We start from the raw sequence: 17271 nt of genomic DNA, 5'->3' as shown, positions 1-17271 counted from the left end.
TGACACCTCTCATATTTGTTTAAAAAAAGCAGATAATCTTCATTCTTCAACAAGTTTATATGTGAATTAAGTTTCCCATTTTAACCTTATCTTGGTGTATTGTATAAGATGTTGGTCTCTGCCTAGTTTCTGCCATACTCTTTTCCAGTTTTCCAGAATTTGTTGTCAAATAGTGAAGCTGATATCTTTGGGTTTATCAAACAGTAGATAACTATAGTCATTTATCACTCTGTCTTGAATGCCTAACCTATTCCACTGATCCACCATTCTATTTCTTAACCAGTACCAAATAATTTTGAAGGTTGCCACTTTATAATACAGTTTTAGATCTGGTAGAGCTAGGCCACCTTCCTTTGCATTTTTTTTTCATAAATTCCCTTGATATTCTTGACCTTTAGTTCTTCCAGATGAATTTTGTTATTTTTTTCCAGCTCTATAAAATAATTTTTGGTAGTTTGATTGGTATGAAACTGAATAAGAAAATTAATTTAGGCAGAATTATCATTTTTATTTTATTATCTCAGCCTACCTGTGAGCAATTTATATTTTTTCCAATTATTTAGATGACTTTTTTTTGACAAATGTTTTGTAATTGTGTTTATATACATCTTGGGTTTGTTTTGGCAGTTTGACTCCCAAATGCTTTATTTTGTCTATAGTTATCTTAATGGAATTTATCTTTCTATCTCTTGCTGCTGGGCTTTGTTAGTAATATGTAGAAATGCTAATGATTTATGTGGGCTTTATTTTATATACTGCAACTTTGCTGAAGTTGTTCATTAATTTAAGTAGTTTTTTACTTGATTCTCTAGGACTCTCTAAGTATACCATCATATCATCTGCAAAGAGTGATAGTTTTGTTTTCTCATTTCCTATTCTAATTCTTTCAATTTCTTTTTCTTCTTTTATTGATGAAGCTAACATTTCTCATACAGTATTGAACAATAGAGGTGATATGGGCATCCTTGCTTCACCCCTGATCTTACTGGAAAAGCTTCTAACTTATCCCCATTACATATAATGCTTGCTGATGGTTTTAGGTAGATAACTGCTTAACATTTGAAGGAAAACTTCATTTATTCCTAGTGGTTTTAGTAGGAGTAGGTGCTGTATTTTGTCAAAAAGCTTTTTCTGCATCCATAGAGATGATCGTATGATTTCTATTAGCTTTATTTTTGATAAAATCAAGTGCTCTGTTAAGCTTAAAGTTCTATATAAATGCTAGTTGTTACTATAAATAATAAAAATTTAAAGTTTTACTTTCATTTATATTTTTATTTATTATGTTAATCAAGTTTCTCCCAGTCTCAGCGATTACTCAGTGGTAAGGGATAAAATGGAAGCTTCATCACCTTTCTCAGGTCTCTAAGCTGTTATTTAAAAATTTGTTATTTAAAAAGTATAGCTTTTGAGCTATAGCTCTATTCCTTTTCAACCAGGGAATAACTTAAACACTATAAGAATGGAAGAAAGGACTGGAATTGTGATTTAATTAGTATTTGGAACTCCCTTCTCTGAAATTCAAATTAGAGGTTACGTGACTTGCCCAGGGTCACACATTCAGTATGTGTGACACACTTGAATTCAGGTCTTCCTGGACTTCCTCTGACTCTCTCTAGCACTCTGCTTTTGGCTCATCTTACTTACACATTAGTTAGTCAATAAATATTTACTAAAGATCTGCCACCTGTCACACACTGTGCTAAGTATGAGGGGATACAAAGAAAGGCAAACACAGCCCCTGCCCTCAGACAGCTCACCAATTCTCTGGTTCAATTTCAATTCAAGTAAAAACACATTCAAATAATAAACATTCTCATCAATATGCCTAACTCACATATGCCTATAGGGAAAATGCATATTCTAAAAGCAAAACAAAACTTGATAAGCCAGTGATTAAGCCAGTGAGACATCCAAGAATTTCTTCTAGAAGTGCAGTAACAGGAAACTTACGATGAGGTGAGTTGGGCACTGAGAAAATTTGCATTTCATGTCTGTCTCATGACAACTATAACTGACTATGCTATGTGTATAACATGTTAGGTGGAAGAATTCTTGAGGGAATTAATAGAACAGCAAATTCCTTTGCTCTTCCCATACTGTACAATTTATTCAGGCCCCCAATCAAAGAGATGGCTAACCTGTCTATGAAAAGGAAGAAGCAAACATCAGGGGGAAGAAAGTACCTACATCCATTAGCTTAACCTGGGTGAGCGTCAGCTTCTTCCTCTGTAATGATGATGAGGAAGAGGAGAACAACAACAATGATGGTCACGATGATGATAGTATTTATATGACACTTTTAGAGTTACAAAGTGATTTACACGTTATCTCATTTTATCTTCACAGCCACCCTGGGAATGTCCATACTTCATAAGTGAAAAAAAACAGAGACAGGCAGAGGTTAAGATACTTGCCATGGGTCACACAGTAAGTGTCTAAAGGTAGATTTGAAATTATAATAATAACAGCAACAATGATAATTTGCATAAATGTAGCACTTTAAAGTTTGCAAAGGGCTTTCTAAATATTATCTCATTTTATTCTCATGCTAACCCTAGGAAGTGGGTGTTAGTATTACCTAAATTTTATAGAAGAAGAAACTGAAGCAGACAGAACTTAACTTACCCAGGATCACCCATCTAAGACTGGATTTGAACCCAAATCTTCCTAATGCTATCCATGGCACCACCCAGTTTCCTAACAATGTGTGCGTTTGTCCTTCATTGCCAAAGAAGACCATGCCATCAGAGAAATGATGACATGATTTGCACTTGACTTTGTTTTGAGTGAGGGAGGGCTGGCTGTGCAGGTCACCAGTCTCACTTCTCCTCCAAAGCCATCTGACCAGTGACCAGATATTCATCGGGATGACTGGAGATGACCCAGGATGAGGCAATTGGGGTTAAGTGACTTGCCCAAGGTCACATAGCTAGTTAGTGTCAAGTGTCTGAGGTGAGATTTGAACTCAGGTCCTCCTGATTCCTGCACTGGTGCTCTATCCACTGCACCACCTAGCTGCCCAACAGCAATTATATTACCTATAGTACCAACTATCATAGGATTATTATAACTGTAGTACCTACTATCACAGGATCAAATGAGATCACATATGTAAAGCACTTTGTAAACCTGAAGATATTAGATAAACATGAATAATTAGCTGACCCTTTGAGCCAGAATTTTTAAAAAATCAAATTGGACTGATTATGGCTTGTATTTGTATAATAATTAATCTCAAGAGACAATACTTGCTCTTTAAAAACAGTTTCTTAAAATAATTAGTATTTTCCTCCCATAAAGGGGAAGACTATGGGCTGCACATACTCTGAAACTGACAAGTGTTCTACTTGGCATTTCAAACACAATATTCTTGTTGCTGAAAAAAATTTATATTTTAGTTTATAATTTAATTTATCTTAAATCAGATGTTGAAAAATAAAGATCTCATTTGGGAAAATTTACCAATTCACAACTGGTATTTCAAGAGATGGGTCAGAATAACATTTATTTAATTTGGTGGGGGGTTCAACATGCATATGCACATCTATATCTATATAGCTCTGCTGGAGAGCTATAGAGATAGAAAAAGTAAGGAGTGACTGACTGGTCTTTGGAAGTAGTCTAATCACTGTTCTTCTTGGCTTTGGAAACTAAAATGATAAGCATTTTTAAAAAATACATTTCAGAATTATAATTTCCATATCATTTTTGCAATTTGAAAAAAACTTAACTTTTAATAATTACAAGTGTGACTCGGGTTAATTTGATAGGCTGCATGAGTATGCTCTGAGTAAAGGTATCAGAAAAGTTCATGGAGTGAAGCTGGGCTGAGGATCACTGAATGGAAAGGAACCTCAAAAGGTTATCAATTTTATTTTTTCCTTCTCCGTGAAAGAAGCACAGTATCCCATCTAAGACACTAGATCACTGGAAAGAGGCTCTCACATTTTCCCTAGGAATTTAGTTTTGTTTATAACAACTTAAAGTTCTCCTTTACTGCTCATCTAAAACCCCTGTTATTAAAATTCTTTGGGAGCTGGAGGGGCAGGGATGGAACTGGGGCAGGAAAGGTGTTGGAGAGGCAGACATTTTGCAAGCTTTTTCAGGGTTAAGTCCATTTTTTTCTTCATTGTTCAAAGCTGAAATTTCATTGATGTAAAGACTCCCTCCATCAAAATAGATCTGCAATTTATCTATAACCTACGGTCTAATGAAGTTGCTTAGGACACCAGGTGGTTAAGTGACTTTCCCATGGTTACCCAGATAGTATGTGTTAAGGGTTAGAATTTTAATCCTGTTTATCCAATAGAATGTAAATTCCTTGTGAATAAAGATGCTTTCTTTTTTAGTTGGATGGCTGAAACCTTGCCCAGTGCCTGGCACATGGTTGTCACTTAATAAATGTTTGTCAATCAATCAGTTAATTCATTCATTATGTGATGGTACTATTAATAATAATAGCTATGATGATGATAATAACAGTAATAAAGAATAATGATGGTGACCATGATGATGATAAAAATAACAAATCCTGATAGCCTTTCCAGTATTTGAAAACAGTTATCATGTTCTGCCTATTAGCTATTCTTATTGTGAGGGCTGTTCACTTTAAAAATATATTTTTGATAAATATTTCAATATAATTTATTCATAATTTTATGTATTTTATTTTATGCATTACACACACACACACACACGAAAATTCCTGCAAATCTTCTCTTCTTGTGGATCAACATGCCAGTTCTGACCTATGTTGTTAAAGTGGCATGAGGTCTATGCATCAGGAAACCAAGTTCTAGTACCAATTCTGTCTCTTACTGACCATATAATCTCACAAAATTCATTTAACCACTTTGAGACTGTGTCATCATTAGCAAAATGGGGTAACAATAATTACAACAACAGGAAAAAATGGCAAGGTTATGTGGATTTGCTTTTGGAAACGGGAGTTTATGATCACGTGGTGGCACCCAGTCATTGCCATCAAGTGTCATAGAAGGGTTTCTTTCCTTCAGGACCTTTGCATAGCAATCAGGGTAGATTACGCAAAGAAAAAGTAGAAGTTGTGAAATATCACTGTTAGATTATAAAAATTTACCACCTATTAATAAATGCCTACCAGTACACAAGGTGGCTAAAATCTGGATCCAAAGCTTTCAGGTTCCTTCATGTACCGAGAAGCAACAGAACCTCATAGAGGCCTCAAAATAAACTAGGCAACTCAACATATTAATTGCACTGAAACTGAATTATTATCACAGAGTGAAGTATTGTCTACATTCACAAAAGACAATGATACCAAACTCAGAAAGAATTCCCGCTGGTCACACATTGACTTAGAAAACTACAAGTAAACATATCTACGTCACATTGTACACTTACATTTTAATCTGGTTTTGGCCGCACCTAAGAGTTTTACCAATTATAATTTGACATCTCTGGCCTAAATAGATTTACTAAAACTTGAGATAATGATGTTTCAGTAGATGTCTCCATAACAAATACTCATTCTCTAAGCTACATAGAAGGAAAAGTCCACAAAATATAACAAAGGAAACCAGAACCATGTGGAATAGGATAAGAGATATATCATCCCTTTTATCTTGGCTGCCACTGGAATTGTACCAAAGGACACTTTTTCCAGAAGTCTATAGATTATAAGCATGTATCCTAATACTTTTTTTCAACTACAAAAAGCACATAATAGTAGGAGAACAGCTTGCCTCTAGATCCTTTCTATCTGAACTGCCATTGATAAAGATGAGAAGAATGAGATTATTCTAATAACAATAACAGTGATGAGGACACGATATGTGACATTTCTGAATATGTCCCTTTGAAGTGTACAAAGTGCTTCCCCACAGCAGCTTTGTTAGATATGGAATGCAATTTTATATATTTAGGCAGTATATTTACTACCTAACAGGTGTGAACATCAAATGAGAACATTAAGTAATGGGTTTTTTTTAATCATGAAGCACCACATAAAATGTAAGTTCCTATGGTCAGTATTGGATTTCTTTTCCCAGTTATTACACGTCCTACAAAAGGGGAAGTATATTTTTACTCTAGAAAGAGTCATTGATGGGGTAAATTACATTATGAATGGACCAAGAATGGAGGCACAAAGGGAGAGGGTTGGGAGAACCAAACACCCTTAGACTGATCCTATTTTAAGGGCTTCAGAGACTGTTATGTAGAGGATGGAATATTTCAAAAAGAGGTATTATGCCCAAGTATTAGAAAGTGGAAAAAGCTAAGAGGGAACAATTCTTCCTACAGGAGGCCAAGTAAAGATGTATTAGGAATCCTCACATCTTAAGAACACTTCATGCTTTGAGGTCTGAGGTTGATTTTCCTTCCTTCTCTCTTCCTTGCTCCTCACTGCCACCACCACCACCCCCACCCCCACTTTAATTACTCATTTGTCACCCTTGTAAGTCATCACTTGACCTTGGTACCTGTAATTGACATAATCACAAGTCTTGGGTGTGTTTCACAACGCATAGGTAAAAGTTGTATTTTGCCATCAATGAATTTCAGGTGTGGTTAACTGACCTGAGAGCAGCTTGTTTCAACCCTATGCATCCCATGGGAAAAGTCATCAGTGAATGTAATTGCATCCGAACTTATCACATCATGAAAGGAGGGCCAACCTAGGGAGAAAGATACAAGAAAAAAAGAGAGAGAGAATGACATAAACGGCTTTCAATTAGAAATGTGATTTTAAAGATATACTAAACATAGTATGGGCAGCTAGGTAGTGCAGTAGATAAAACATGGCACCTAGAGCCAGGAAGGTTCATCTTCCTGAGTTCAAATCTGGTCTCAGACACTAGCTGTGTGACCCTGAGCAAGTCACTTAACGCATTATGTCACAATTTTCTCATCTGTAAAATGAGTTGGAGAAGGAAATAGCAAACCACTCTAGTATCTTTATGAAGAAAACCTCAAACAGGGTCACAAAGAGTCAGGCATGACTGAAAAATGACTGAGTGACAACAAAAAACATAATATGGAAATCCTTTCTATATGAGACTTAACTTGAAAGGGGAAAAATAGAAAACATAACACACTTAACAAAAATAATCGATAGATGATAGAAGCTAATAGATGACAAATAAATGACAGATAAAAGATAATAGATGGTAGATAAAAATATGGATGATAGTGATAAATGATATAACAGATGACAGATAAATGATAAATTAACAGATAAAAGACAACAGATAATAGATAAGTGATAGATATATAGTTTGTCTACAAAGTGGTAAATTTTGTGGCTCTTCTCATTTTCAGAGTTCATCTCGTGACTTGCTGAATGGTGATGATCAGAACTGGTAGATGCAGAACTCTCGTCAATAAAATCACATCTTCTTGAAATACTGAAATAAATATTCCTTCTTCTAAGTCTATCACCATTTTCTGTTATTTATAGACATCAGTGTGTTATTTTGTGCCAGTTCCCAAGTGATAACTACAGTTTCAAACATGCTGAAATAATGAAAAAGGTAACAGAATTAAGTCAAAGAGACTGTAAACAATTCTTTGAATGAGCCTCACCCTTAATAAAGGCATTTTCCAAAGATCTGCACAAGTGATTCTGTCACTAGTCCCATTCTGTGTGGTCTACCCCAATCGGTAATTAATATTATAATATTGCTTTCTTCCATTAAATGCATGCACAAATTATTTTATATACAAATCTATATGAAGAAATAATATACACTAAAAATAATTTACTATCATCAAGTTGGAAACATCCCAGAGATGAGTCAACATTAGAGAAACAATTAGCACAACTAATCCTATAATCATATAAATGACAAAGATTACAAAAACTACATGGTTATTTCAAAAGGTACATAAGTCTTAACAAAAATTCTGCCTTTAACAAAATGTGCAACTTCTAAAAATATAGGCATAGAAGGGCATGACACCATGACACATATAAGATTTATATAAATACATTTTTACAGAAAAAGAGACAGAAATAATTAAAGAAATATTCACAACTCAGCTCATATTTGGACTGAGTCACTATAATAAAAGCAACATTACTACCTAAAATAATTTTGAAATTTAATGCTAATTAATGGAATAGTTTTATAGAACTAGAAAAAATTGTAACATTTGATTTCAATGAATGAAAGGTTCAGAATCTCAAGGGAAATAATGAGAAATATGAATGAAGGGGGTCTGGCATTCCTAGATCTGAAGCTATATTATAGTGGAATAGTCATCCAAACTACCTACCACTGGTTAAGAGGAAAGTGGATAAATGGAACAGACTAAGCAAGAAACAAGCAATTGAAATCATTAGCTCAATGTTTAATAAAGCCAAGAACATACATTGTTAGGTAAAGGACTCTTTTTTTTTTTTTTTTAAGAACTGCTTAGAAAACTGTAAAACAGTTCAGCAGAAATGAAGTTTGGACTAACATCTTACACAATATACCAGCATGAGCTCAAAATGAACCTAAACCAGAGGCAACCTGAACTTGAAAAGATCAGAAAGTTGGAAAAAAATGAGAAAAAAAATCAGGTATCTTTCATACCTATGACTAGGGAGAGAATTCTTAGCTAAACAAGTGATAGAGAAGATCACAAAAGATAAAACAGACAATTTTGACTATATAAAATTTAAAGTTTTATACAAACATAAAGAATGAAAATAAAAGTAGAGGAGGAATAGTAGAATTTTTTTAAAAAAAACTTTTACATCAAAGTCACCAATGAAATTTTGATATCTTAAATATGTAGGAAATTAATGCAAATATGTGACACTAACGGCCATTCCCTCAATAAATAAGTGGTCAAAGTGATGGGACAGTTGAACCCCTGAAAGCCTCTAAACTTTCCCATACATGGTGTTTCAACTGAGGCATCCAGCCCATCCATCCCACTCTACCTAGATACTCAATAATCCTTTTAACTGTCCTTTCCAGGTGACCCTCTGACTCAGCCCAGACTACTTAATTTCTTTCATTGTCCACACCTGGCCCACCCCAGGCTACTTGCCACTCCTTAATTCCATCCAGATCTTCTCACAGTCTTTTTCTGTATATAAGTATCAGTTCCATCCTCATCAAATTTGCAGATTTACTAATCTTGCTTGCCTAACCAGTGTTATAATAAAACCTTACTACTATTACTGAAAGAAGGCTTGAGTGATCAAATTGTTTCTAGGCAGACTCCCTGTACCCTTGCATTTCATAGTTCCCAGCACCCCAAACCGAATCAAAATGACAGGAATAGTTTTCGAAAGAAGATGGTCTGCTAGTGTCTCATTTTGTTCTGATCTCAAGTCTGAACCATCAGACCAGTCTGAATTAGATCTACCCCACAACAAGGAGAAATATACATTGAGGCTGAAAAGACAGGATGGGACTACATTGTGAAGGGATTTAAAAACTCAATAGGAATTCATATTTTATCCTAGAAGTAATAGGGAGCCAATGGAATTTATTAAGAGGTTGTGACTTGATAAGAACTGTGCTTATGTCAAATCAGTGTGGCAGCTGCATGAAAAGTGGGTTGGATAGGGTGAAACTTGGAAAGGGAGGCCAATTTAGTGTTCTTTTAAATGGTCTAGAGGAGAAACAGTAAAGATAGGAAATAAGGTGGTTGTTGCGTGATTAGAGGAAAGGAGTCAAATGCAAAAGATGTTAGGATGATAGGAATGGCAATTTTCACAACTGACTAATTATGTGGGGTGAGGGAAGTAAGGGAGAAGGTAAGGAAGTGAACATAATGCCAACATTACAGACTTGGGGAGTGGAGGAGTGGAGATACCTCTGACAAAAACAGGGAAGTTTGGAAGAGAAATTGGTTTTAGGGGAAAGATAATGAGTTCAGTTTGCACATGTTGAGTTTGTGATGTCTCCAGAGTGTCATAAAGGATTAGGTCAAGTGGGATGGGATGGAAGTCCTCAAATGATTTCAATGTGTGCTACTTAAGCACTGATGCTTGAAAAGTGCAATTTGTTTGTTTACTTTGGCACCATCTAAACATTGGGAGAGACTCTGAGAAAATGGAGCATTGTGGGGATTAACATTTCAAAACCAATATAAAATGGATGGTGATGATGTACCTTTTGAGCTATGGAGGAAATTCATAAGTAAACATTCAATGTACTGTCTAAGGCTTATGGATAGAAAGGTCTAGAAGAAAATTGGTGGGCCACTATATTAAAAACTCTGTAGCCCTTGGGCTATTATTCATCTTTCAAAAGAGATTCATGTGGACTTCTGTTTAAGATGGCAACATGTTAGTTGTGTCCAGCTCTCCTGACAAATATCCTTGCTAAGTTTACAAGAGTGCCAGATGAAACAACGGCCAAGCAAACTGAAGGGAAACACAAGTAAGCTCCTTTGCTCAGTCCAGGACTGCCCAAGATGATGTTCAAAAACCTTTGGGTGTTTGAATCAGGGATGCACCTTTGAAGTCGTTGACAACATTAATTAAAATGGACCTGATGCCAACAGGATCTTAACCAAAATTAAGGGTCAAAATGAGTTTCTGATAAGATTATTGCTCTAGGAGACTTATGGGACTATGCCCCTGGATGGTCTACACTTACAATGGAGTCCTCTAAGAGGCTCAAAGTCACTTTGGCTCCAAAATCCTGAGCTATAGGAGGAGATAAAGCCAGCTGCCAGTAGGAGACTGCTCAAGGAAATGGAGAAGTGCATTGTCCAGACAGCCTACCGCAGGGAACCTCTGTCTGTCTCACTTTCCTCAACTATAAAATGGGCAGGTTTCTCAATATGTCTGTAAGGATAAAATAAGATAATATTTGTCAAGCATTTAGCATAGTGAATGATATATATACTAGACACTACATAAATTCTTATTCTCTTTTCCTTTCCTATATGAATGTAGCAAAATGTTATTGGACCAGGAGAAACAACAAAAGAAATGGATTCAGAGAAAGCTGTAGAGTTGTGCTTGATACAGAATAAATGGTTGGAACCAGAAGAACAGTTTCTACAATGAAGGATTTGAAAACCATGCTGGTTGGAGTGACCAATCACAACTTCATAAAATGATGAACACCCCCACCTCTTGGCAGAGAGGTACCAGTGTAGAGGGGCAGAAGGAGTCAAACATTTTCGGATATGACCAGTGTAGGAATTTCTTTTGTTTGACTATTTGTATTTGTCATAAGAGAATGTTTTTGTTGGTAGGAAAAATGGGTGGGATGGGGGAGCAGGAGAAAAAGAGCATTAGAGAAACATTAAAGCAAGAAACAGAAAGAAAGTATGAGAAAATTCAGCAAGAGCCACATAAGTATGACAGTTTGGGAACTACCATGTTCAATTTAACAAACACACTGTAGCGAAGCATCATTCATTGTTTCAGGCATAATTCTCTTTTTCTGTTCTTTGTATTGAAATTTTCATGTCTGTTGATGTTGGTTAAACTCATAATAAAAGTGAAAATGTAATTTTAAAAGGAAAGAGAAGCATATTTAACCTCTCAGTTAAAACAAAAGGAAGAAGGAGGAGGAGGCTAAACCTTCCTTCCAGCAGTCCTGAAAAGAGGAATATCCTCATAAACCTCCCTGGACAGCTCAGATGATTTCATTTTCCTTCATTCATTTATGAAGTATTTATTAAGTACCTACTACACATAAGGCCAAGGTGAGTCACTATTGACAATCAAACTAAGGAAGGCCTTCATCTACAATAAATGACTGAAAATCCCCAGTGATGACAGGACTTTGAACAAGGAATTCCCCCCATCATGTGAAAGTATTTAAAGGAGGAACTCTTCACTGCAGTAAAAATCCTCAAAGGAAACCCTGCCCCCACTCCTAATAATAAGGAAATTGCTTCAAAGGCTGATATGCAGAGACTGGAGCAATCTGTGTCTTGTTGAGAAAATTATCTTGAGCGAAAGGGTTGGGGGGGGGATGTGTTTATGTCAGTTTTGACATTAAAGAAAGATCATCCATCCTCCTTTTTGCTTTTTGCTTTTGCTTTTGGTCTTCCCATCTAACAAAATATTATTTGTTTTGGATGCAATCCACATTCTTTTAAAAGGAAAATCATGTGAAAACCTGTATAAACAGGGTTGGCCTGCCCCTCCCCCAATATACTCTTTTGTTTCTATTTGATGGGGCTAGATTTGGGCCCATTCTCTTTCTTATTTCAAAGAACTGTTATTTTCAAGTAGTCATCCATTATTCTTAAGAATGCGGATGCTACTTCGAAGCATAAATAAATGAATATTTCTTCTTAATAAATTTACATATTCAATTTTTTTAAGCAGGACGGATACAGTATAAGTAAAGTAGATATTCAAGGAATTCTGACTCACATCTGCCTGTCTAGATTTATTGTGCATTATTCTCTAGTTTAGACAAACTAGTTTACTTGCTATTCCCCATAAATGACATTCCCTACCATCATCATGCCGTTACCCAGGCTGTACCCACAGCCTGGAATGCACTTCTTTGTCACCCCTGCCTCTCACCTCCCTAGCTTCCTTCAAAGCTTAGCAAAGTGTCAACTTCTATGCAAACCCTTTTCTGGATCTCTCTAAATTCCTTTACTTTTACTTTCCTTATAGTTGGCATTAAGTCATTTGTATTTTTTTTGCCAATAGACTTCAAACTCAAGTCAAAAGTTGACTTAGTTTTGTCTCTGCTTTCTCAGCACCTCCTACAATGCCTAACACATAGTGTGTTCATCCTTCATTGCCTAAGAAAACCATGCCATTACAGAAGTAATGACATGACTTGTACTTGACTTTGTTTTGAGTGAAGGAGGGCTACACTTAGTAGGTGTTTATTAAATATTTATTGAATAAATGAAATGCATGGTTTTGGTTCCAACATGCAATTGCACTGATCATCATCAGTGTGATTGTGTGCACCAAGGGTGGAGAACCTGTGGACTTAAGGCCATATATGGCCTTCTAGGTCCTCGGGTGCTGCCTTAATCTCTTAATAAAGGGATTTGTTCTGTAAAACTTGGACTCAATCAAAAGGCAGCACCCAAGGACTTAGAATGAGGTCACAGTCCTGGGTATAGGCATAAACAGAATTCTCACATCGCTTCCATATATATATATATAGCTCATGTCTTTTGCAGAAAAGTAAAGGGACCTGAGTTCCCATGCAAGCACTCTGGCTAACAATAAAATAAATGAAAAATTTTATTCAACTGACTCAAAGTACTTATAGCCAAGACCATAAATAGTCAAAACAACTTTTCTTCCTGTTCTGGTGAACTTTTACCTTCCTTTTAGACATAAATACAACCCCAGACTCTTTGGAATAGATGTCTCACTACAAAGGAAAAAGAACTAGGAGTTTCTAGAGAATCAACTTTCTTGTACACTTGTCCAGTTCCACATAAGAGCAGTATTAATAAAAGGCAAGGCCAAGGTTTGCTTCTGCAAATCATGTCCATTGCTACTTCTTGGCTTTGGCTCCTTTTTGGCCAACTTATAGGGAGATGATGAAAAGTAAGGAAATGGCACACCACTCTAACATCTTGGTCAAGAAAACTCCATGGACACCATGGTCCATGGGGTCACAAAGAGTCAGACACCACTGAACAACATTTAAATAGTACTTTAAGTTTAAGAAAGCACTTTATATATGTTAACTCAGTGTGTCCTTCAAATAATAGCCCTGTGAGGTGGTTTATTATTATCCCCATTTTACCGATGAAGAAACTGATGCTAAAACAGGTTAATTGACTTGCCTGAGGTAACTCAGGTGTTGAGTCTCTGAGACAGGATTTGAACTCAGTTCTCCCTGATAACAAGACCAACATTCAGTTGACTAATTTGCAGATCAAGGTCACATCTAGCCAAAAAATTATCTCCTTCACTATCCTGCCCACATGCAGTCTTCCATGTTGACATGTCCTAAAACATTCACCATTAGAGCAATGACTTCAGGTTGAACAACAAATTTCTCTCTCTTTCTTGCCCTAATCCTCATTTCCAGTCCTTCAGGGTTCATTTAGAGAGTCTCACCTCTTCCATGAAGCCTTCACTTCCCCCCAGAGACAACTTCTCCCTTTGACTTCTATTGCACACACAGTCATGTCACGGACTTAGAATTGGAAGGGACTTTCCACGTTATTTAGTCTAAACCCTTTCACTTTATCAATGAGAAGAGTAAGGCCCGGAACAATTGTGATTTACCCAAAGTCACAAGGTCAAGAACTTGCAGTCAGACTTTGTATTCAGGTCTTCTTGCTTCCAAAAGCAGTACAGTTATCCCTTCCACATCACAGAGTTTAGAGGCACAGCAATATGGAAAATCCATGTAAAAATTGTTTGGCTGGCCCTTCATACCGGAGAAATGGTCTGATTTCTTTTCTCTTTCTTTTATGGAGTGTTTATAGTACCACTGCAAAATCTGGGTTAAGTGTTTGGTCATAGGCTCTGTGCTGTCTGCTGCTTCTGCAAAACTCCCAAAACATTTCCATCTCATTTCTTCTGCTGACCTAAAATATATCAAACTACAATGGGGAAAGCAGGGATATGAATGGGATAACTGTCTGCCTCCTGTTCCATTCATTTGAGGTCGGCACTCATAATGTGCTTCTTGGTGTCATTATTCTTTTTTTAAGGTATGAGTCTTATATCCCAAACATAGTATGGAAGTCTCCAGGCCGGGGCCTCTCAGTTATTCCTTTCAGCATTCCCTGACACTTAGCAAATTGTTCTGTACATAGTAAACAGCATAGTTAATACAGCAAGCATTGGTGGTGATTCAGTCTTGTCTTACTCTTCATGAGCCCATGGACCACATCAGGCCCTTCTGTCCTCCACTATCTCAAAGAGTCTGTCCAAGCTCATGTTTGTTGCTTCTATGACACTCTGGCCACCTCATCCTCTAACATCCCCTTTTCCTTTTGCCTTTAATATTTCTAAACATCAGAGTATTTTCCAGTGAGTCCTATTTTCTCATTATGTGGCCAAAGTATTTAAGCTTAAGCTTCAGTATTTGTCCTTCTCATGAATACTCAGAATTAATTTCTGCAAGAATTTACAAAGCACCAATTATAGATGAGACATTGTACTGAGGCTGAAAAAGACAAAAGTGAAGCACTCCCTCTCCTTGAGAAGTTTACACCCTAATAGGGGAGAGGACGTGGACATATATGAATAAACACAAAATATACACAAAATGAATACAAGGTGGTTTTGGAAAAGAGAGCTCTAGCAGCTGTGGGGCAGGAGGAAGGGAGGTATGCAAGAAAAACTTCAAAAAGAAGCTGGCCTTTGAATTGAGTATTGGAGGAAAGCAAATATTTTAAGAGGCAGAAGGAAGGAAGGAGAACATGTCAGCGTGGGACACAGTGAATGGAGATGAGTTAAATTGAAGCAGTCAGGTGGTACAGTGGATAGAGCACTGAGCATGGAGTCAAGAAGACTCATCTTCCTGAATTCAAATCTGGATTCAGACACTTCCTACCTGTGGGACCCTGGGCAAGTCACTTAACTCTGTTTGCTTCAGTTTCCTTATCTGTAAATGAGCTGGAGAAGGAAATGACAAAGAACTCCAGAATCTCTGTCAAGAAAATCCCAGATGGGGGGGAGGGGTCACAAAGAGTCAGATACGATTGAAAAATGACTCAACAACAACCAAGAGTCGAACTATGGTGTGTGCAATACAGCAAACAGACAGGTAGAGTTGAATCATAGAATGCATGGAGGGAAATAAAAGGTAAGAAAATTGGCCCTGTAAATGGAAGGAAGGTTGTAAGCAGAAGGGCTACCTCTTCATTAAAGACTGGAATAAAGAACTTAATGCATCTGACTTCCAAATCTGTATCTCCAGTTCAAACTCCTCAACTGGAATCTATCTGGAATTTGCTTCTCTATCCAACGTTAGCAAACATCCATAAGGACGTCCCATTGCTCCTTCAAACACAACACTGTCTAAAACTAAGCTAATTATCTTCCCTTCCAAATCTGCTTCACCTCCTGTTTTCCTCATTAAGCAGCTGAATAATTGTTTGTTGATTTACTTCAACTCAATCTTTGTTTATCCCTTTTATTCCTGAGTCAGGCTAGACCCCAACATGAAAAAAATAAATGGTTCTTTTCCCAAGATGAGGTAGCTAGGTAGGTAGTGCACTGATCTTCAAGTCAGAAAAATAGAGTCCAAACCTGGCCTCAGACATTTGTTGAGCTGTGTGACCCTGAATAAACTATTTAACTTCTGTCTGCCTCATTTAAGTCAATTATAAAATGGGGATAATAATGTCACCCACTTCCCATGATGATTATGAGAAGAAAATATAAAGTGCTTACTTAGCACATAGTAGACACTTTAAAAATCTTTGCTTTCTTCCTTCCTCCTTTTAAACTAGGAATATATTAACCAGGAGCAATGAGTGACCTCAGACCCTTCCTACTAGGGTCTTAGAGTGGATTACTTCACCAAATTAGCTACTTACAAATATACAAACTATTGTTCCAAGAAAGGGAGATTCCAATACAACTAAATTCAGTGATGGGGCAAGACTTGACAGAGATGAATCCTGGATTTTAAGAGTAGTGGTGTAAAGACAAGTACCAGAAATCTCAACTCCAGATAAACTGAGGATTCAGTGGAGTGGACAGAATGTGACAAAAGGGAGTGAGAAGAGAGCTAAAAAGGCACTGAGAAGAGGTGATGCTAGAATAAACTTTATCTTTACAGTTTTGGCTAGCATCCATCCTCTTCATAGGAAAAAATAACTTATACATGTTCTTCTTTAATTGCAAATCGTGCAAATGAATGAATAAAAAAAGTGCTTATTGAGCACAATATTACATTGTACTAAACAACGAGGATACAAATGGAAAAATCAGCATAGTGCCTGTTCTTGAGGCACTCACCTTCTAATTAAGAAGCAACATATACAAAATGTATGATACAAATTATCTTTCTTAGTCATCTGAAATATTTCTTACCCCTTCCTTGACACATAGACTTTATGACTAGCATTATTTCACACAGTTACAAATTAATAGTGGAGAAAAATAGAAAGAACACACCTCAGTGTTCAAGATTTCTTGGAGTTAGGGGAAAATTTAAAGTCCCACCCAATTTTGGAATTCCTTTCATAATATCTTCAAAAGATATTCTTTCTGGCAATGGGGACCTTACTTTGCAGTCTCACTTTTTGTATTATTTCACTACTTTTATAGTGAGGAAGCTCTCCTCTATACTGAATCACAATCTATACTTTTATATATTGGTAATATTTCTGCTGTCTTGAAGGACATTGTACAAGCCTACTCCCTCT

The 17271-nt window shown here is 36.5% G+C and overlaps 1 protein-coding gene across 2 annotated transcripts in view; it reads right to left on the bottom strand.

Moving 5' to 3' along the window:
- Window positions 1-17271, bottom strand: part of MSRB3 (methionine sulfoxide reductase B3) — a 218487-nt gene that overhangs the window by 16383 nt on the left and 184833 nt on the right. For both annotated transcript variants that reach the window (XM_072655280.1, XM_072655281.1), the window contains exon 6: window positions 6562-6659. In XM_072655280.1, coding sequence (XP_072511381.1) covers window positions 6562-6659 — 98 coding nt within the window. The remainder of the gene's footprint in view (window positions 1-6561; window positions 6660-17271) is intronic.

This window comes from Notamacropus eugenii, chromosome 3 (genome assembly GCF_028372415.1).
Source record: "Notamacropus eugenii isolate mMacEug1 chromosome 3, mMacEug1.pri_v2, whole genome shotgun sequence".
NCBI lineage: Eukaryota > Metazoa > Chordata > Mammalia > Diprotodontia > Macropodidae > Notamacropus > Notamacropus eugenii.
The sequence above is the reverse complement of the archived record's forward strand: the minus strand, read 5'-3'. Positions and strand labels throughout refer to the sequence as shown.